The 23,191-nt window shown below is 33.9% G+C and overlaps 1 protein-coding gene across 1 annotated transcript; it reads right to left on the bottom strand.

Annotated features, from left to right (window-relative positions):
• Window positions 1-525: 525 nt before the first annotated feature.
• On the bottom strand, window positions 526-10,449 carry LOC143615608 (DEAD-box ATP-dependent RNA helicase FANCM-like). The gene is made up of 22 exons (XM_077088702.1): window positions 10,417-10,449; window positions 10,092-10,344; window positions 9,866-10,009; window positions 9,693-9,775; window positions 9,513-9,627; window positions 9,318-9,409; window positions 8,317-8,371; window positions 8,113-8,234; window positions 7,832-7,945; window positions 7,265-7,458; window positions 7,052-7,182; window positions 6,901-6,961; window positions 6,736-6,806; window positions 6,589-6,638; window positions 6,334-6,499; window positions 6,061-6,182; window positions 5,662-5,976; window positions 5,066-5,555; window positions 3,815-4,210; window positions 3,209-3,263; window positions 2,935-3,075; window positions 526-1,022 (listed from the first exon to the last, which is right to left on the bottom strand). The coding sequence occupies exons 1-22, from the start codon at window positions 10,447-10,449 to the stop codon at window positions 527-529; spliced, it is 3,699 nt and encodes a 1,232-aa protein (XP_076944817.1). The 3' UTR covers window position 526.
• Window positions 10,450-23,191: the final 12,742 nt, after the last annotated feature.

Raw genomic sequence — 23,191 nt, 5'->3', positions numbered from 1 at the left:
TTAAGATTTGATTGTTAAGAAAGGTATTGAACAAATTCAAGAAAAACTCTTGGATCAAAAGGCTATAGTTTGTTAAACTACTATAAATCACGACGAAAAAAAATAGAAAACAAAGCTTCTTGTCTGGTTTGTACCGAGGGCTTACTAGTATAGAAGAAAGAAAATAGATGTTCTAGAATATCCCCCAATGGCTTAATTGCTTAAATGTTTATGGTGTTTTCATCCGGTTTGCCATTGGTTTGTTAGTTTAACTAATGACTAAACGAATTCTCAGATGGGTACGAAGATGCCAATGTTTTTGAAGAGTGCTATTCTGTTTATAGAAAACTCAATCTGATACATAGTTTGTTTAACATAAAAAGACTAGCTAGATAAATCAATTGGATAAGCTGTTGCAAGTGTTCTTGTCCAACACTATAATAATAATAATAATAATAATAATAATAATAATAATAATAATAATAATAATTACACATTTAATATCTACATGAAAATTCAATATCAGATGCCTTTTAACTTACATCAATCAAATTCCCAGATCAAAGGAAGGCAAATCCAAAAAATCATCTTGGATTTTCGGTTTGTCACTCGACAAGTTTGATCTGGATCTCAACTGTTTAGAGGCTTGTTCCTCCAATGCATCAAGATCAATCCCTTTATAAAACTCATCATCATCATCATCAAACTCATCCACCTGCCACGTCATCTCCTTGCGCGCATCACCTTTCAGTTTTAAAAATATTTCCTTCTCTAAATTACAAACTGGAAGGGACCCACACCCACCTTTAGAAAAACTCAACTTTCGCCTTTTAGTGTCGTCTGCAGGTCCACTGGTGCTGGGAATTACAACAATATCTGAAGATAACCTTTTGGTATTGTTATTGTTATTCAAATGGGCAGACAATGATGATGATGAATTCCCATTTGATGCATTTGTAGTCCCAGCTGCACTTTCATCGTAGGTTGGAATCGTGTTGTCGGGACTAAAATCGACTATTGGTGATTGAGTGAGTAATGACCGCCTGCCATATAAACATATCACAAACTATAAAACTTAATCCAAGAGTCAAGACTGTAGGACTGATACCAGTAAATAATAAACTTTCATAGTTGTTCATCACTCACCTTTCTGTTTTGTTTTAATGTTGGGAATTTTGTTCCTAAATTCGAAGTGCAACGTGCATTACCAGCTTAAAATGTTGCACGCATTGTGTAAAAATAACCAGCAATACATGATGCATATCAGATTATTAAAGGATTAATTAAAGAAAAATTTTGAATACTTGTATAATATCATATTTGTCAAGCCAAAAGGATTAATATCTAATACACTCATCCAAAATATTTCAATGTTCATATGACCCTTATGTCCTCTTTATCGTTACACTTTAAACTTTCGTGTAACATGTCGTAATCCAAGTCTAAGAGAAAGGTATAAAGGTCATATGCTTGGTTTGATGACTGTTTTTGCTAAATATGATATTATAACAAGTTTTGAAGAAGATATACGAAATTATCCCTAAATGAAACTTGAAAAAAAAATGTTCAGGCAAATGGAGTAATTGGTCGGTAATACTGTTTAATGATATTGGCCCAGATTATAATGCAAATCATGTTATTTAGACTGTAACTGATACGATCCCATATTATTATTATTATTATTCTTATTATTATTATTATTAATTTAAGTTTATCTTTTATTTAGTTTCCTTATTATAGTCAAATTATATTTCCTTATTGTTTTATCTTTTTCTATTTTTATGTCTTTGTTTTCCTATATATTCTAATCTCGTTTAAGAAAAAGAATAAGAAAGAATTATTATTTTGGGTCTATTTTCTCTTCTTCTCTTGTGTTCTTGGGAGATTGACGGTTGTCTCGAATAAACCGTAACAATTGGTGCTTTCATTAAGAGTCCTTAGCCTAGATGGCTTTGGAAGAACTCTTGTTGGAGCATCCACGATTACCTCTTTTTACTGGATCTAATCCCACTCCATGGATCTCTCAAGCTGAACGGTATTTTCTCTTTTACGCGATCTATGGCGACAAGCGGTTTCCCTATGTCATTGAATCCTTCGATGATGAACCATTCTAGTGGTTCAATGGTTGGCTTCGGAGTTCAGACTTCCTCACCTGGGACGATTTCACTACAGCAATGTTTACTCAATTCCACGCTAGTTCCGTTAATGCAATTGTCAAGTCTGATCATGAAACCGTTGTTAATGAGGAAGTTAATCAAGGATTGGGGGATGTCACCTTAGGTGGGCATGCAACTGGTAAGTATAAGCAACAAAACGGTAATTTGATGGTTAATAAAGATGCCAATCAAATTTACAACGATACAATTAGCTCGTTGGCGCTGACACCGTGCAAGTTGCGCCCCTTGTGGTGGTCCGTTGACATTGGCCCGAATAACACCAGAAGACTCGAATGGTGGCCACCGTGGTGCTATGTTGAGACCGCCCCACTTGTTGTTGTACGACTCGAGTGGCGACCGCCATGGCAACGACATTCCGTCCTTGAGGACAAGGACGTTTTCAAGGGGTCGGGAATTGATACGATCCTATATTATTATTATTATTATTATTATTATTATTTAAGTTTATCTTTTATTTAGTTTCCTTATTATAGTCAAATTATATTTCCTTATTGTTTATCTTTTTCTATTTTTATGTCTTTGTTTTCCTATATATTGTAATCTCGTTTAAGAAAAAGAATAAGAAAAAATTATTATTTTGGGTCTATTTTCTCTCCTTCTCTTGTGTTCTTGGGAGATTGACGGTTGTCTCGAATAAACCGTAACACTAACATTTACAAAATTCAACTTAAATAAGTTTTTTAAATCCATCAGTTGTCTTTGAAAAAAAATAGTGTGACCATGATTAATGTCAAGTGACTGAATCAACTTTGAAGATAGAAAGGGTTTAGAAACAGACCTATAAATGGCCATCATGTCAACTTGGCCTGTTTCCGCCTGCGTGGCTGCCATTGTAGGATTAATTCTGTCATCTATGAAACTTCCACAATAGGAATCTTCCCCATTCTCAACTTCATCATCGGATGCTTCAGAAGACGCCCTGAGATTTTATCGAACAAAATTTCAGCTTTAATAATATTATTGATCACAAAAAGTGAAAATGACATTGCATAGAAATCAAAATGCCAAATAGTGGAGAATTTAATATTATTGATTTAACCATGTGCACGTACTCGGCTTCATCATCGATAAAAACCCGGGCATCATCGTTTAACAGCTTCCTCCTACCTGGACAATGAAATAGCATTCAGCTGATGCTAAATGAATCATGCAATAAACATATTGGGTGTTTGGATGTACGTTTTGAAAGTGATTATATTCAAGTAATTCAACTGAAAATAAGAATGAGTTAACCAGACAATCATAATTGATGACATAATGACTTGTGCAGAGCTTGTAAACGAACCGAATAAATATGACCAGAGCATGAGCATGTTCATGCTCGTTCATTTAACTTGAACCAAACAAACAATCGAACATAAACAAATAAACGAACGGGATTTTCTTGTTCGTGTTCATTTATTAGAAAATGAACTTGTGCGTGTTCGTAAGTTCGGTAATATTTGACCGGTAGACAACACAGTATATAAACGAATGGACATAGATGAACAAACATAACTGAGCTGAAATCAATTAAATGTAAACGTGAACAATGTGTTGGGCCTAAAAAGTTATTAAAACTAGACTAAACTGCAATGGGTCTAAAAATTTTTAATGAATTTATTAACAAACGTAAGCGAACGAACTTAAACAAACGAAAGTAGGTAACATCAATTTACCTCTAGAAGCATGACCCGATGGAGCACAAGATCTATAAGAAACTGATGAACGGCCTACAATTTCTTCTTTCCCGCTTTTGATATCACAAAACTTTCTCAACCTTTTAAGCTTTTTCTTGGGTTGGCTAATTGACTTTTCACCAGAACTTAAAAGCCAATCTTTACTATAACTTTTGTTAGACAAATTTGTCACAGGTGTTTGCATTTCTCCTACACGCTTGGAACCCAAAGCAAACTTTTCTATAGAATTATTTGGTAAATTAATTTTTGAAATTCCTACTTCTTTATTAGGAGTGGTCTCGTTTACCGCCTCATCATTCTTAGTTTGAACCAAATGTATGAAGTTAGTATCATGATCTGGAGTTGTATAGCAATCTTTATCTTTATTTGATGTGCCTGCAAAATCTCAAATATGGAAACTTTCAAAAACTGTTAATTATAAAAAATAACCATTATGATAATAACAATTAGAAGTGTCAAAACAGGTTATTTATTTTGAACAATCAAAAATTTTGAATTAACGAGTGTTAGTAGTTGTGGTTCAACCCAACCTATGGTTTCATGCACCAATTCCTGATATTAGCAATCGATTACGAAAATCCACTAAATCGAAAAACTTTTCGTTATTTGAAAAAATAGCAACCATGTTACCTTTTTACCAACTAAGAGAACTCTTTTCTCTTTTATTTTTATTTTTTTTATTTTCCAGTAAGTTATTTTACATCAAAGAAAATTAAAAAAAAAAACAAAACAAAACAAACAATACTTAATGTGATTACAAAAATAGTAAAATAAAAAATTAAAACAAAGTCACATAAAAAAGATCAATTTTGTCTTTTTATGTGACTTTTTTAATTTATAACTATTTATGTAATCATAATATGTGGTTTTTATCATCATCAATGCAAAAAAAAATTAAATGAAGAACAAAAAATTTCAACATGCAAAAATGTTGTTTTAATTAGTAAAACAGTAAAATGGTTGCACCTTTTTCAAAGAACCAGAAGTTCATTTCGATTTTACTGAATTGGTGCTTAGTATCATGGGATGGGTTGAGTTGACCCACACCCACTAACACTCTCTTCTGAAACTTTTGTTTTCCAAAAATAAACATCAATAGAAAAAGAAGTGTTGTTATTTTAAGGAAATTGTGTGTTGGATAGTAGAATCAGAATTTGAGACATAATATGTTGCTAATTTATGTAAAAAGCCCAAAACATATATGATTAAGAGGAAAAAAAATACACTTACATTTATGTACCGGGGACTCTGGAACGACACCACTTAATAACAGATTAGTTAATCGAGGGCTGAGATCAACCGCTTCAACTGAATGAGAATCATCATCAACAACATTAGGAATCACCGTGCCAATAACTTCTGCTTTACAAATTTCTTCATGTAAAGATGTGACAATAACATCATTTTCATGTTCATCCATTGGTACCTCTGCATGTTCTTCACTTGAAGCTTTTAAGGGACTAGAACTACTATGTGGAAATGAACTTTTAGTTGGGGAAAACACTTTCAATGGGAAAACCGGTACAGACAGAATCAGAATATTATTATTTGAATCGACCGCTGTAAACTCCGACCCAAATAAGAACGAATGGTGTTTTTCCTTGGTTTTTGTTATGCCCATGAAAGATGATGTGTCGGTTTCTGGTTCTTTTCTTGCCACGTCATCTTCTGCGACATTATCAGTTTCAACTTTAAAGCACTCTTCTGTAATCTCATCATCCTGACGTAAAAGCAAGCAACACAAGTAAAAGTAACTATCTTATAATCTGCACAATATAATTATGATAAGTATTTATAATAGTACAATACATTTGCTATCTACATACCAACCCATTGAAGGATAATCCTTGCAAATGCTGCATTGAATCAATTAGCATTGCTGTTCTTGTTGAATGAGCAATTTTATACGCGCACGATGGATATGCTTGAAAATGAGGAAATGCAATAAGAGAAGGTATCCAATTATCTTGTTTTGCAGGATCAAAATACTTTTCAAGAAGATCAGTCTCAACGTCTGTAAGTTTAAGCTTATATTCAGGCATCAGAACTGCATCATCTTCTTTGACTTTCTTTCCACGTGGAACAAATTCTTCAATTGAAAACTTGACAAGCTTTTTCTCAGGTTTATAAACATGTGGTACCTGTGATAGTTTAATACAGTTCAATGAACAAATTTGACCAGTGTCTTTAAGTTTATATTGACATTTTCATACAAGAAATCTTACCATCCTTAAACTAGGGTGAAAACTGAAGCATTTTGGATTTGACATTTGTTTACTTACAGCTTTACCCTTGGCTTGCTTGCTCTTATAACCGCTTAACTCTGCACCTTCACAGGCTAACACCAGTTTGCTTGTTAAGAAAACACTTATATAGCTCAAATCACAAGAAAATATCGAGTAAGTGTCAAAAAGGTTAGATTTTTAGGTAAGAATCGTATTCCCACTTATGATTATTTTTAAATCTTAATAATACATGTGCACATAATAAAAGGATATCAACTCGTCCTTCGCTCTTCCTACCGGTTCTCCCCATGCGTTGAATCATGCGTATAGGTGAAATATTAGCATCAAAACATATGACAAGATCAACTTCCATGATATCTAGACCTTCTTCTGCTATTGATGTTGCAACAATAACATTGTATCCACCAGCCCGAAATTTCTAATAGCAATTTAGGATCAAACAAAAATAAATTTACATAGAAAACATATGATAAAACAAAAGGCTGCATATAAGTTGGAAAAGATTACCTGTAAAACAGCCTGCTGAACTTTTTGTGATTGGCCCTTTGATGTTTTACCTAAAATTAAACATAAAATTCAGAGCATTCGTCACATGAATTAACAAAATATTATTGAAAAGTGAAATTCATGTAACAACTGAAAAAGAACCCTGACCTGAACTTTGACCAACAAATTCTGTAGCTTTAACATGTTCTCCAATGGTGGCTAATGATGACATTATGCCCCTGTAAAAGTAAGCTTGAAATTGCATTTTTCACGCTAAAGCATGTTTCTTGCTAAAATTAAAATAAAGTAGGGCAAGAAATTAAATATCCTGACCTTACACTCTCTCTAAAATGTGAGAAAATGATTACCCTAGACTTCTGAGGATCTTGTTTTTCTGCAAATATATATCAAATTATTCCTTTATGTTCATTACATAACAAACATTAAGTTATAATAAAAGGTAAAAGACGGTCATGTGACATACTGAAGTGTTCGATGAGTATTTCTAACATTTTTGAGAATTTTGGACTGTGAACACCATGAGACAAGTTTTGTTGCATTATAAGCTTAGCTTTGTGAATAGTTTCATTCCTACTGAAAAGGCGAGCAAAATGCCTGAAACTTGACATATGTTAGCATGTTTTTATACAATTACAAATCACTTTTAAGTAGAAGATAATAAGATGGACAAAAGTACCCTTGCTTCAATTTTTCTTCAAGCATATCATATGCTGGCCGTATACCATGAGAAGAAAGCAGCTTCCTTATATGATATAATGTGATGAGAACTGTAAGACTCGCTTCTACTTCCGAGTATTTCATCGGGTCCAGATTTTGTGGCGGAAATTTATGAAAGTTTTCCTTTGACCTTAGAAAGTCAACTGGGCTGAGCTGTCAAATTAAGACAAACGGGTCGAAATTTTTACTTTAACTTAAATATTATTTGACCATATGAAAGATGTTGAATATGAAACTTTAAGAGCACAATACTTGGTTTTAAATGTCTGCATTACCAGATTCAACTTTTGAGTATCTGATTGACAGATCATTAGTTATTTAGGGCAGATCATTAGTTTTGGATAACAAGTGCATACTAGTTGCAACAAAACTACGGATAAAGGGCATAACAAAATTACTTATTCGCCCCTTCTGTAAACCTAAGGTAATATACTTTTATTTTCATAAAAATATCATTTTTGTCTTTTTGGTCATTTTATCTATTCATTTCTTAAACCTCTTCCTACCCGGAAAAAAAAAATCTTACTGTTTGTGGGTCTCTTTTTGGAAGAATTCCAAAGTTATTAAGCTTTTTAACATGTACATGAATTACATCCATCAGTAGCTTGTTTGCATCAGTAGCATCTTTTCCCATTTGAACCTACAACCATTGTAGCAACAATCTTGAATACATTTGAAAAATAATTAAAGATATATATATATATATATATATATGCAACATAACTGCTGTGATCATATTTGACTTGATAACGAAATGCTAAAAAAACATATTTATGAAAATATTGGTTTGACAGTTTTGGCATGTACCTGTATGAGTTCAATCTTCCTAGTATGCACATAATGAATCACATCAGGATCATTATCACTTCGATACTCGAGGCGAGATATTTGCAAGTTGTTAATAACTTGCTGCACAGTTTTAAGGTTAGCTGTATAAAGTAACATAAGACGAATTATTAAAATATAATATCCATAAAAGATAACTTTGAGGCTAATTTATAGCTAACTTACTTCCTGGTGTTGCAGTAAGAGCTAATATTCTCAAATGTACTGGAACAGCCATCAACTGCGAGCAGACAAAAAAACATAGCACCTCAAAATCAGTGATAAATATTTCATTACATGTGATGACAAGAGTGGCTTAAACACACGGAGTGAATATATGGTTACAAAAGTGATTTATTTAAACAATAGCATAACTTTTTTAATAAAATAAAATAAGTTTTTATACACCAAAAATGCATTAGGGTTAATGTAAGAAACCAACTTTAGTTAACATGAACAGAGGTTGTAAACATATTAAAAGATTGCAGACTACATCTTTAATAATTCTTCGTAAACTTACCATACAATTGCATATTTATAGGGAACCTAAGACTAATCAACTTGCTAGACACTTGCAGATATCTCTGCACATACCCAAGTGGTTTCTTATCTCTATTCTAATTTCTAACATAAGTAAATGCCACCTCTGGAAGCCACCTCTTTATTCCTTTGGATAGAGGTACGGTGTGCCTACATCCCACCCTCCCCCAGACCCTACCTATAGCTCTGCTGTCGGTGGGATTTTACTGGGTATGATTGATTGATTGATTGATTGAAGTAAATGCCACCTCTAACATGTGATGTAAGATAAACTGTTTGATTTGTATTATAGAATAATTATTACAATCAAGTAGGGGTGTAAACAAGCCAAGCCGATCGCATGCTTGTTAAGGCTCGAGCTCAACTCGTTTTTACTTAAGAAGGTTCGAGCTAGTTCAGCTCGTTTTTTATTTATTAATTATTTTTAATATTTATTTATATATTATTATAATTATTTACAAAAAATACTTATAACTATATTTTTTATATATAATATATATTAGTTAATTTTTTTTATCATGACTCATATCTGAAAATAGTGATTATGTAAATATATTAAATAACAATTACTTAACAGCTCGTTTACACCCCTGCAATAGATTATGTATATATGCAATACTTAGTTACACATAGGTACCAACTATTACCTTACGAACAGCAACACAGTATGAATGGTTGCCAGATGCACGGTGAGCCTCGTCAATCACTAAACACACTAGCTGTTTGACTGGACACGTTCCTGGATTGTACAATCTTCATAAGAAACTTAAAAAGAAAGAACATTTCCATAACTCGCATTCAAACACAATTAAGCAAAACAAATTCATCTATGCAAAACTTGCCGGATTGTATATCTTTTTCAAGAACTTGTGGGGTCACATAGAATACTTGTTTATCTTTCCACAAGGAAGCTCTGAGTGAAGGGCTAGTCTGTCCCGTCAAATCAACTGCGTGTTTCTGAAATGATATTGTTATTATTAAAGCAAAAAACCATAAAACTAGAAAATAAATAAATAGCTGACTTGTTTAATATCCACAATATTATGACATGCTTCTATCTGTTGCATAACAAGTGGCCTTGAAGGAGCAGCAAATACAATCTTTCCTGCAATGACAACACCCACCAAATGAAACAATTCAGCATTATCCATCCTTACAAGAGGAAGAAATATAAAATGAATGGGCAGGGCATGACCTTTAGGAAACCATCTGTAGTAATTATACATGATAACAGCAGCAATAAGGGTTTTTCCGAGTCCTGTAGGCAAGGAGACCAGTGTGTTTTCAAATAAAGCTGTCTTGGTGATAGAAACCTGATAATCCCGAACAGACGGGTGTTCTGCCATAAGAAATAAATGAATGATGATGTGTTTAATACAAACGAATGATAAATAAAAAAGAAAGAAAGAAAGAATTGATACCTGGGTATATCCAGGTTTTTGCAGTCTCGGGGTCGATACTTTGATCATTGCCCACAAGATCATCAGATAATATCTCCTCGTGATTGCTGGTGGGTTTGGATACCACGAATCTATCAAGTGTGGACTGACGACAACAAGAAGAAGAAGAAGAAGAAGTTGTTGGTGGTGGTTTATTGTTGGTGTTTCCAGATTTATTATTATTATTGTTACAAGCAGCGTCAATTAGGGCAACAGCTTCAACCCAATCAAATCCCTGAAACACCAAATTCCATTACAAATTACAAATTGTTAAATAAATAAATGGCATCTATTATGTATAGCTTACGTCGTCGTCATCAACGCCGTCGATCATCGCCATTAACAGAAGCAATTGGAATAAGTCAAAGTCAAACTCTTTTCTTTTTGGGGGAGAAGAAAGAATAAGAAAATTAAAATCAAAATAAGCGCCAAAAACCCAAGCCCTTTCTTTCTTTTGAAATATTAATTAATAAAAGCCTTATCTAAACAATTGGTGCCTAAATGTTTCATGAAAGTAACAACATTGGGTATTAATATTTAAAAGTCACTTGTTTAGGTATCCAACTTTTAATTTTGTAACAAAGTTGGGTACTAAGTCTAACGTACGTTAAAAACTTAACAGAATGAGAGTCATGTGAAAAAAACTAAAGGTAATCTTGTCATTACACCTTTAACCCATACTAACGTATCAACTGTTTCTTCTTCACTCCATGTTTGTAATACAGAGAAGGCACCGAGACATGATTAGGGCAAACGAAGAACAATGAGTGCGTGGGAAATCATGACAGAGTTTCAAAACTTTGAATCCGACATGGCTTACGGGACGTAATTTTGGTAATGATATGCTCTTTAAACCCTCTATTCTCGAAAATGAGATGAAATTGAAAACCGTATTTTCTTTTTTTAATTTTTGATTTATGCCTTCATCCAACGCTTTTCTCTATCAAAATTCACCATGGTGAAGAATTTTCCATCAACAACTAATACAAAGCTTATGAAAGGGGCAAGGTCAATTATGTGGATAAAGGTTATGTATATTTTTTACTTCAATGACATATTAAAAAAGTAAGTATACCATCACACTTACCAATGACTTTCTTTACAATCACGGTTCTTTTCATTAGATAACAAACTTTTTTATGATGTCACTGAAATAAAAAATAAAGAATCTTTTTATGTCCAACAAATCCACATAATTGACCTTGACCCTTTCATAAATTGGTAGTTGCTGATGGAAAATTCTCTATCATGGTGAATTTTGATAGAAAAAAGCTCCCTAGATAAAGGCCTGTGCCAAAAAAATAAAAAAAAAATACGGTTTTCAATTTCATCTCATTATCAAGAACAAAGGGTCTAAATAGCATGTCATTACCAAAATTGCGTACCGTAAGCCATGCCGAATTCAAAGTTTTGAAACTCTGTCTTGATTGTCCACGCGCCCATTATTCTTCGTTTGCTCTAATCGTGACTTTGTGTCTTCTCTGTATTACAAACATGGAGTGAAGAAGCAGTTGATACGTTAGTATGGGCTAAATGTGTAATGACAAGATTTCCATTAGTTTTTTTTTCACATGACTCCCATTCTGTTAAGTTTTTAACGGATGTTAGACTTAGTACCCAACTTTGTTACAAAATTGAAAGTTGAATACCTAAACAAGTGACTTTTAAATGTTAATACCCAATGTTGTTACTTTCATGAAACGTTAGGCACCTATTATGTAGTTAAGTCTTAATAAAAATTAGCTTTAGAAACCCGTGTATTACACGGGATAAGTTAATGTATAAATTGCAATGAATAATTTAGTACAAATAAAAACAAAGATAATCAAGTCTCTTTGTATTATGTAAAAAAATGTATTACAAATATAGTCGATTTATATCATCAAGTGTATTTGAATTTTAAATTGAGAATGAGTTGTTCTACCATCGATATACAATAATGAAACAATGCCAATAGAAGCAACATTTAAAATAATGAGGCCTTTGGATCTGAAATGTATAGCTAAAGTCTTTCACAAAAATGTTTTACACTCCATACCAGGCCATAGACAAAAAACTGAAAAAGACACCAAATTTTCTTTTTTGAACAACTTTCATAATGTCCTTAAAAACGCACTATTGTTCAATTGTCACAATAGTCTTATACTAAATATAAAAAATGAAAAAACTTTCTAAGATTTTTAAGACCTATTAAAAATTGAATATTTGTAAAAAAAAATTATTATAGTTTTCTTCAATTTGAAGATATCTCAAAAATTGAATGTTAGTGTACTTTTTAAACATAAACTCTTTTATATACATTTTAATTTTAAAAAAAATATATTTATGACACGTAATTATTATATTAATATTTTTTATATTAAGTATGTTTACAATATAATTTATGGCATTAATAATTCAATAAATGGAGATTGAGCAATTAATATGGTATGCTGAATTTATAATCAATACTATATGTTGAACCAAAATATTTTTTTTTCCTTTTCCATCAATAGAAATTAAGTGATTTTGGAGACAATTTGATAGTGAGAATTAACCTTATAATGTCATGTGTTCAGAATTATTTTCTTTTATTAGTATAGGTAGATAGATAGACTAGGTTAGTATCACGTGTGATATACCGGGCTGGATAGATAATATTTTGATTTTAATAAATAAATATAAAGATTTATAAAATCAAATAAATTATAAATTACAGAAGAAAAAAAAGAATCATGATGAAGGTATCATAAATCTAAAATAAAATCTTACTACTCTAATAAAAGAGTATCATATTTTGCCACTTGTCATGCTCTCATGACTCTCCTTTTTTCTAACCCATATCCACTAGATAAATCAATTTAATTTAATTATTAGTCATTTAATATATTAGCAATTATATTGTATTAATTTTTAAGATTGTAACTTGTAAGTATCGGATTTGACTTAATAACTGTTCAAAAGTCAAAGCAACACTGACGACTAAAAATGTTGATCTTTTAAAATAAAGTTTATCTGTTTTAATTAAAATCTAGATTTGTTCTGCTCAGAATTTTTTCTATGGGGATTTAACTTTTTGGAATTTTTTCTATTCAATTATTTTTCACTAATGCTTGGATTTCAACTTTAATTTTTAAAAGGAATGATCTTCGTCAATTGCTTATTATTATCTTGTCCTTGGTTTGCTAATTGCCAAAAAGAATGGTGAACCAACACTTTTTCAATTGATATTTTAAACTTTCCATGGCTAATCACACTTTTTAATGAAGAATCATTTTCAATTTCAAATCAATTGATATTTTGATTTGCTTAGTCTTACTTAAATTTGTTTGTTTAATTCATTTAATAGCATTGAGAATCAGACTCCGTTACTGTTGGTGCGTCCGTTGACACATTTAGTGTAAAGGTATGTCACTTTTCATTCTAAGTCATTTTCCTTTATTATACAACAACAATAAATTATTAAACTTTATTATACAACAACAATAAATTATTAAACAACAACAATAAATTATTAAACAACATTTGCTATTTATCTCTTCCTTTTTAAAATTGTAGTTGACACATTTGTTACCAGAGGTGCACAAACCGGTTTTCGGTTTAAACCTGAACAGTTCATTGAACGTCCGGTTCTTTACACTTTTAAGGCCTATATTTTATAAAGAAGTGTCACACCCTGACTAGCCGAATGCAGAAGCGTAAAACGGGAATGTATGTAACATCCTAAAATTTTAAGGTTGAATAAAGAAAGTTATGTTTAGTGATTTCGCGTTATTGATTATTTAATATCGATTAAGGAGCGAATCATGGACTTAGATTAATTGAGATGGGTTAAATGAGAATGGGCCTTAGGTCCATGGGCTTAAGGGATATAAATATCCCCTAAACCCTAAAACATCACTCATTCCATCTTATTCTCTAACACTCCAAAACACACCCACACCACACACACCGCCGGCGGCCGAGGGAGAGGATCGAGCGTGATCCGAGAGAGAGTGAGCGATTAGTTGTGATTAAAAAAGTTAAACGAGATCCAAACAAGCACAAAAAGGTATGATTCTTGATCTTTGAAGTTTAAAGATCCAAGCTTTATAGTGTTTATACGACCGAAAACGGTTGGGGAGCGTAGTGGGTGATGTCGAACCATAACAAGGGTGTTAAAATCGCCAAAAATGCTTGATAGAAACCAAACAGCGGCTGAACTGGGCAACTTCGCCTTCAAAGCGATAACTTCGCCTTCAAAGCGATAACTTCGCCTTCAAAGTGATAACTTCGCCTGAGGTCAAGTTCGCCTAATTGATAACTTCGCTTACGGCCAAGTTCGCCTAACTGGTAACTTCGCTTACGGCCAAGTTCGCCTAATTGATAACTTCGCTTACGGCCAAGTTCGCCTAACTAGTAACTTCGCCTGAGGCCAAGTTCGCCTAATTGATAACTTCGCTTACGGCCAAGTTCGCCTAACTGGTAACTTTGCCTGAGGCCAAGTTCGCCTAATTGATAACTTCGCTTACGGCCAAGTTCGCCTAACTGATAACTTCGCCTAAAGCTAAGTTCGCCTAAGGTTTAACTTCGCTTAAAGTCAAGTTCGATTAGGAAATAAATTAAAAACCTAATGAAAAATGTGTTAAGACAGTTAATGGAAATAAAATTTTTCCAAGCTGACCTGGCAGCTCGACCCCAGCCAGGGGCTCTGCCCCTTGGACCCTGCTAGGGGCTGCCGCCCCTAGACCCCGCTGCCAGGGGCGCTGCCCCCAGACCCCGGTTCGTTGTGGGTACTAGTTAAGACTAGAAAGATGATATGAGAAGTGATAGTTAATTGATACGTATACTTGTTATACAGTCAGCCGTGCACAACTGAAGAAAGGGATTACGATTAACGGTGAACGTAACCGTGTTCAGGTGAGTTTCTAGCCCCAATTATATGTCATGTTTTCGGGGCTGTGTGCATACTCAATATGTTTGTTAATACGCTTATCCTAAGAGATAAGTGTATGCCTTATGTGAATGATGTGATATGTATGAATGATTGCTTGATGGTACGTGAACGATCTTCGGATATTGCACGTACTGTCAGGTTGTAACGCTATGTATAAGGTAAGTATGATATGTATGCTTATGTGTATGAACGTAATAAAGTTAATAAAAGAAGGAAATGATGGTTGTATGGTTGTATGGTTACGAAAAGGGTACCGAGCCCTAATAATACTCGAGGTATGATGTATGGTTGTATGGTAACGAAGAGGGAATCGAACCCTACTAATATTCGAGAACTAGGGAACCGAACCCTACTAATATTCGAGGAAAGAGGGACTAGACCCTTATAATATCTGTGATGTTAGGGACCAGACCCTTATAATATCTGTGATGTTAGGGACCAGACCCTTATAATATCTGTGATGTTAGGGACCAGACCCTCATAATATCTGTGATGTTAGGGACCAGACCCTTATAATATCTGTGAGGTTATAGGGCGAAAGGCTCTTTAAAACGTAGGATTATGTATGTAAAGAAAATATGAATGAAAGTATGAAAGTATGAATGAAAGTATGAATGAAGGTATGAATGAAAGTATGAAAGTATGAATGAAAGTATGAATGAAAGAATATAAGTTTATGTGTATTGTATAGTGTATGATTAACTAGAACTCACTCAGCGTAGCTGACTTTTAGTATGCACGCAGGTGAGTAGGATGAGGCAGCTCGCTTGAGGAGACACGTGGCACTGAATAAGAGGCTGGCATCGAAAGACTCAAGACGTTTAAGTTTAATGTTTCGTTTATTTTGAAAGACAAAATGATGTTTTAAGACAAGACGTGTTTTGTTATGAATGTTTTATGAAAGTTTTTAAATTCCGCGAATGTTTTAATTAACTCTGATATTTAGAACTGCGTTTATGAGTAAATCCAACACGAAAGTAGGGTTACCGGTGACGGGGCCTTACAATGTAACAGACACCTCTGGTATCAATCACATTGTTTATAAAGAAACATTACAAACTAATTTACAATGTATTACATTACATTATTCTATCATTGTTTACAATCTAGGCGATACAAACAAAACTAGTTCGTTAAACTACTTGATCTTACTACTAACACCCTTGCTTCTATTCACATAGCATCAACCACACCTTGGACACGTAGCAGATCACCAAGTTATTCCAACTTTGGTATACCTGAAAAGCAGTTTAAAATGGGTTAATTACAAGAGTTGGTGAGTTTCACGAGTTTCAAGAAAACAGTTATGTGTAATCACAAGTCAATACTTGTATGAGTAATTAGAAGTATGTATATAATTGATGTAATTATGCTAAGTTACAGTGAAACCTTGACTGTTTGTTCATACTGCATGCATCCATTTCCCACGCCAAATCAACCATGGTGACCCCCTTTCCGCCCACAATATGCCCCAAGTAGCTATGTCTAACACTACATAGCGTGTTTGTATAGTTATGATCATGTGCAAACGGGGTAAAGTCTCAGCAACCGTGCCGGCTCAGTTTGGGTTTGTCAAACCAATAGTACTATTCACAAGCCACTGGCTCGAAGTTAATCACTGTGTTAGTGGGGACTTTCATATGTTAACACTTAGATAATTCACATCAATACATGTTTCAGGTATGTATACGTAATCAAACATGTTTTTCACCCTAAAAGTTCGTAAAACAGTTTAAAGAGAGGAGTCATGAAACTCACGGTTTAATTAGTATTCAGTAACACAACAATTCAGGGTTTGCTTGACTCGTAATCACTTGTCCGTATAATCAATATTATAATAATATTAACATTTTAATATTATTATAATTTCAATACTAAACTGGGTTGTATATCTAATCTGGGTATAGCTGGTACGCCTAGAAAGTGTCAATAGGCCTAGATTGTGATGTTGATCAATGTCAAATACTAAAAAACGAACTTGGCTCAGTTTCCCCATTTTCCCAACTAGGCCAAATTGTTCGTTTATGCGTTCAGAAAACAGTTATGGGGAAGTAAGATTGGGTAAATGTTTTGGTCAATAAAATGATTAAGTTATAAAGAAAGATCACACATTGGGGTTATGGATTCGCTACGGGACTCGTTTCCGTTTATTTAGTTTGATTTGAAGAAAAATGCACACAATTTATCCAAATTGTCCGGGTTTCTCATAAAAAGTTCGTTTTTACTCAATTAATCCAAAAATATGATTTTTAATCACTCTTGGTGTTTTGATATTCCAACAGGTTCGTTAATCACGAACTCGTCGGTTTATACCAGAATTGAATTTGTTTAATCTTTAAATTAACACAATTAATTATTCGTTAACACTTAAATTATGAAAATTTAGCCACTTATCAATTAAAATATCTAGATTTTTATAAAAATACTTTTGGAATTATTTACTGATTTATTAATTTATAAAAATTCATTTTATCTGCTATATTTAGCCCGAAAATCGTCCGTTTATACCAAACGATCTCCAAAAATTCCACCAAATATTCTGAGTGATCAGAATATGTCCCAAAACAATCTAAAAAAATCCCAAACTCTAAAAATCTTGCCAAATATCATTTTAAAGCCAAAAACGACTATGAAAATTCAAATAAACACAAATACACAAAACATACTTAGGCTTTTCCAAATGCTCCAAAATTTCATATGTGATAAAAATATACCAAATATGAGTTCCCCAAAAATTTTCATAATTTTCTAAGCATTTTAACTAATTTTCCCAAATAAACACCCCAATTTGGTAATAAATTCGCCAAATATTCTCGGATGGTCGAAAAATTACCAAATTTGAACATGGACTCAATGATATGGTCCCTGATGTCCCTGAAAATTTTCATGACCTAACAATATGCACATCACAATCGAATCCTAAACAGCCCGTAATCGAGCGATTCGGTATTACCTTAGCGGTTTTGGCTCGTTTTCGTCCCTCTAATCAAGTTTTCAGGTTCTTGTGCTTCTATGAAAGCTAGATACAGGTCCTATGTCACAAACTAAGCAAGTTTCATCAACACAACAGCCCCTTAACTTAGGGTTTCGGCTAGGGTATAAAACCGAACTTTTGAACCGCAAAAATGCCGTTTAAACCCTCCAATCCCTGTTTATGGCCAAAAAAGAGTATGATTCTGATTCCTAACCATGTGTATGATTAAAAAATGTTTTTGGACCATTTTTAGAATTTTTGCGTGGCTAGGAATGATTTTTGATAACCAAACTATGTTTATATGATATTAACAAGATTAAACATGTATCAAAATTGATTAATTAGGCTATTTACCTTAGAGTTTCTTGAAGATGGATGAAGTTTAAAGTGTTTTTCTCTAGAATTTTGTAGTAAATGTTGTCCAAAGTATCTCATACATACTTAAATATTAAAAGTAACTTAAGGGGGGAGGTTTTCCATTTGCACCCGAGAGGAATATGGGCCCATTTTGGCCCAATTTTCTAGATTTAAAAGCCCGAACGTGAAAACCCAAGTCCAAATTTATTTTGGGTTTGTTTTTGGCGCGAAAAATATATCGGGTACACAAACAGTGCGAAAACGAGTGTTTTTCGGCTATTTTTGTATAAATTTATAAAAACATAGTATACGCTTGTAAAATTTGAAAATATTTTAACGCATCGCTTAAAACATTTCAAATAGTGTTTGGTAAGTCTTTTTCGGCTTAACGGATGATACAATTCTTGGTTTGTAACTATCTTTCGCGTTTAAATCTATAGCGGGTAGTTAAACGAGCATGTTTTCGTTTAACTTGTTTGCTATCGAACTAAGGCCATAATACTAATATATTAGCTTATATTAATCGTATATCACTTATAGATGCCCCTCGAGATATCTGGGTCATAACCAGACCCGTTCGGTTAATCATTCGTTCGTTACGAAATAAGCGTTTATTTGCTTAATCGGTAAATACGTACTGAGGTGTACCTGGTTTGGCTCAAATGTCACAAGAAGTTTTGACAGATTGTATATATCATCATCTTTTTTTAAAACCTTGAGAAACTGTCAACCAAAGCATTTTTAAGAATCTTTTACTTACCATATGCTACCAATATATTTGGGTCTTCACGTACGTCAACCAACACTCACGTCAATTGATATTATCCGATCTGTGTTGGTATCTATGTATTGATACTGCCATACGGTTGGAACTAATTACCATATATTGATTTCCAATTGATATTTATTATTTTTTTTTACAATAAATTGATTTCCAAATTTCAACCGGGCATTACATGGAACGGTTAATGAGCTATAAATGGATATGATATGTGAGCTATAAATTAGTTTTGAAGCTGACGTATATAGACAGACGGGTTTTAAATCGGGTTAAACTTGTTTTTGACTAACCGGCTCCAAAATATCTTTCTTATTGTAACATAAGCAATTGTTAATATCATTATTATAATTACAATCATATTTTCCTTTACAATAAATTGATTTTTCAATGGGGGCATTACATGGAATGGTCAATGGGCTATAATGGATAAGATATGTGAGCTATAAATTAGTTTTGAGCTACAAACGGGTTTTAAACCGGATGAAACCTTTTTTTGTCTAACCGGTTTCAAAATATCGGGTTCAAACCGGTTTTAGCTAAACAAAAACTATAGATCGGTCCTAACCCGGTGGTTTATAACTACAAATCGGTTTTTGCAATATCGGGTTCAAACCGGTGTTCCTATTATGATCCTTAGAAATCTTAACCAGAAAGAAGGCTCTTGTAACGGTACTCGACTACAAATTATATCTTTAGGTACTCGTATAGTTGAAACAAAAATTATTTCTGGAACTAACATTGGACATAGAGTTTTGAACCATAGATCATGTAAGGCCCCGAACCCGATAGCCCTACTTTAGCGTCGGATTTACTCATAAATACAATTCGTACAAATCAGAGTTCATTAAAACTTTCGCGGAATATAAAAACTTTCATAAAACATTTCATAACAAAACACGTCTTGTCTTAAAACATCATTTTGTCTTTCAAAATAATCGAAACATTTAACTTAAACGTCTTGAGTCTTCCGATGCCAGCCTCTTATTCAGTGCCACGTGTCTCCTCAAGCGAGCTGCCTCATCCTACTCACCTGCGTGCATACTAAAAGTCAGCTACGCTGAGTGAGTTCTAGTTAATCGGACGCCACACAATACATACACATACATACATATCTGAAGATACATATCCATACTTAACCAATTACCCTTCTGTTCTACATACATACTTACTACCATACGTACATACATATCTACAATCACTAACCTCAGTCTACCGAGAGTACGTTCATAGTCCGCCGTCTATACCTGTACTCAAGGTCGTGAACACGTAAAAGGTCCGCCGTCCTTACCTATGTTCACCATTCATGGTACGTACAAGATCCGCGATCCTTCCCTATACCATCATACATCCACAACACGTACAAGGTCCACGATCCTTCCCTATGTTGCAACCTAATTCATAGCACGTACGAGGTCCGCAGTCCTCCCCCATGCTAAAGCACGTATAAGGTCCACAGTCCTTTCCTGTGCTGACGCCTATCTACATTACGTATAAGGTCCGCAGTCCTTATCTACGTTACGTATAAGGTCCGTCGTCCTTATCTACGTTGGCGTCTATCTCCTATAACACGTATAAGGCCTACCGTGTCTATCTACGTTTACATCTATCATCTACATCACGTATAAGGCACGCGGTCCTTAACTACGCCATCACCTGCCAAGTCAATGTCCAACAGAAGTTAGAGGGATTTGCCATCCTAACTTACTATGTCGAACGTAGAACTCACATACCATTCGTGTACCCGTATACACATACTTCACATATACAATAATTACATCATAGCATAAAAACATTCTAGGCGTTCTTTACATCCTTCATTTAACAACCATACCCCTTGTCGTTATGTGCAATATCCGAAGATCGTTCACGCCCCGACAAGTATTCATTTGTAATATTCATACATCCTCGATATATAATATTCGTACTTTTATTTTTAACCTGACAGTACGCGCAATATCCGAAGATCGTTCGCGTACCGACAAGCAATCATTCATATCCATCACATATATCACATTTGGCATACACTTATCACTTAGGATAAATGTATTAACAACACATCGAGTATGCACACAGCCCCGAAAACATAACAAGGAATGGGGCTAAAAACTCACCTGAACTCTGCTTCTTCCTCTGATAGTTGTAAATCCCTTCTTTAACTGAGCTCGGCTGACTGTATAAGTTACACGTATCAATACTCGTCTGATCTAATCTGGTGGCCTAGTATTAGCTTACTTTTACTTATCGTTTTAATCTATTCTCTAATCGAACTTGACTTTAGGCGAAGTTAAACCTTAGGCGAACTTAGCTTTAGGCGAAGTTAAACCTTAGGCGAACTTAGCTTTAGGCGAAGTTGTCATCAGGCGAACTTAGCTTTAGGCGAAGTTGTCATCAGGCGAACTTAGCTTGCAGGCGAAGTTGTCATCAGGCGAACTTGGCTTTAGGCGAAGTTGTCATCAGGCGAACTTAGCTTGCAGGCGAAGTTCATCAGGCGAACTTAGCTTGCAGGCGAAGTTCATCAGGCGAACTTAGCTTGCAGGCGAAGTTGTCGTCTGCAGCTACTGTTCGTTCTTAAATCCCTTAATCACCTTCGTTTCTTAACCAAATATCTCGATTTAGGTACCCACGGGATCGTCTGACCAGCGCCTACAAACCCCAACCATCAAATCGACCTAACATCGATGTTTAAAGGGTGCGATTTAGGCATATAGGTTACGGGTTCTTTTTATCAATCGATTAACCCATCAAATCATAACCATTTTCAGTAAGATTAGCTTTGTTGGATTCGTTTTTACCATACAAACTCAGATCTATCATTTCTCAAATCAACCCGAACCTACACGAACGATTTCTAACTATAAACGTACCTTGAACGAGTCGAACTACGAACACGGTTAAGCCTTGATGTTGTTTTGGTCCGTCACAAAGTTCCAGCACCAACAAGCTCGGGTTTTCGCCTTCGGATCTTGGTTTGGGTTGTGTGTGTTTTGGTGGTGTATGGAATATGTGAGAATGAGGATTAAATGGTGATTAATGGTATTTATATTTAGGGATCATGGGCTTAAGCCCATGGACTCTCCTTCCTTCTTTCATAACCCAGGTCCATAACCCATATCCATTACCCAACATTAGCTCGACCCATACCAACTCCTACTCTATTTATTTATTTCCCGATAACCCGAGTAAACTTTCCCTCTATTATTAAGTAATATAATTAATATCATTTTGGAAATTTCCGGATGTTACAGATCACCACTGACTCCAACAGACAACAAAATAGTATATAAGTTTCAAAGACCACAGTTTTCCCTTGCAGTATGTTTTGCGATGACCATAAACAAAAGCCAAGGTCAATCATTATCTAGGGTTGCTTTGTACTCGAAAGAACCCATGTTCTCACATGGATAGCTATATGTTGCCTTGTCAAGAGTTACAAGCAAGTGTGGGCTAAAGATTCTGATTCTTGATAAACAAGGTAATCTGACCAATACAACCACAAATGTAGCGTACAAGAAAATTTTTTCTTATTTGTAAAATAGTTATGTAATGTTTGTTTTGTAATTCCTGTAATTTTAGTGTAAGTTGTAATTGTATTAATAATATATGATAATTGTGTTATGTGTTATCGATGATATTTTGCTTAATTTTTAAATATTATAACTTTTATTAATTCCCTGTGTAATACACGGGTCTCAAACTAGTTGTTTATATATGATTGTGCATGCCTAGCTGGTAACACTTGAATATATAAGAAAAGAATATCAGTAATCAAATATTTTAATTCATAAATAGTATAAAAAACATATGTATTAACATGTTTTCCATATAAAGTCTTTTAGGATACTGTTGGGTTTTAACAAGATTATCAAAGTGATAAAACCTTACTTTTACCAAAAACGCAGCGGATAAATGTTTTAAATCTTGTTAGTTTTAAAACCAATTTTATACATGCAAAACCCAAACCCGGATCTATATACGAAATGCATACTATCAAACACATGCATGTCACTATAAGTTCATGCATGTTAAACTACCTTTCAAGTAAACCAAAAACCGGG

The sequence above is a fragment of the Bidens hawaiensis genome, unplaced genomic scaffold (genome assembly GCF_021521415.1).
Source record: "Bidens hawaiensis isolate Kalapana, Puna unplaced genomic scaffold, B.hawaiensis_p1.1 tig00043617_1, whole genome shotgun sequence".
Taxonomy (NCBI): domain Eukaryota; kingdom Viridiplantae; phylum Streptophyta; class Magnoliopsida; order Asterales; family Asteraceae; genus Bidens; species Bidens hawaiensis.
The sequence above is the reverse complement of the archived record's forward strand: the minus strand, read 5'-3'. Positions and strand labels throughout refer to the sequence as shown.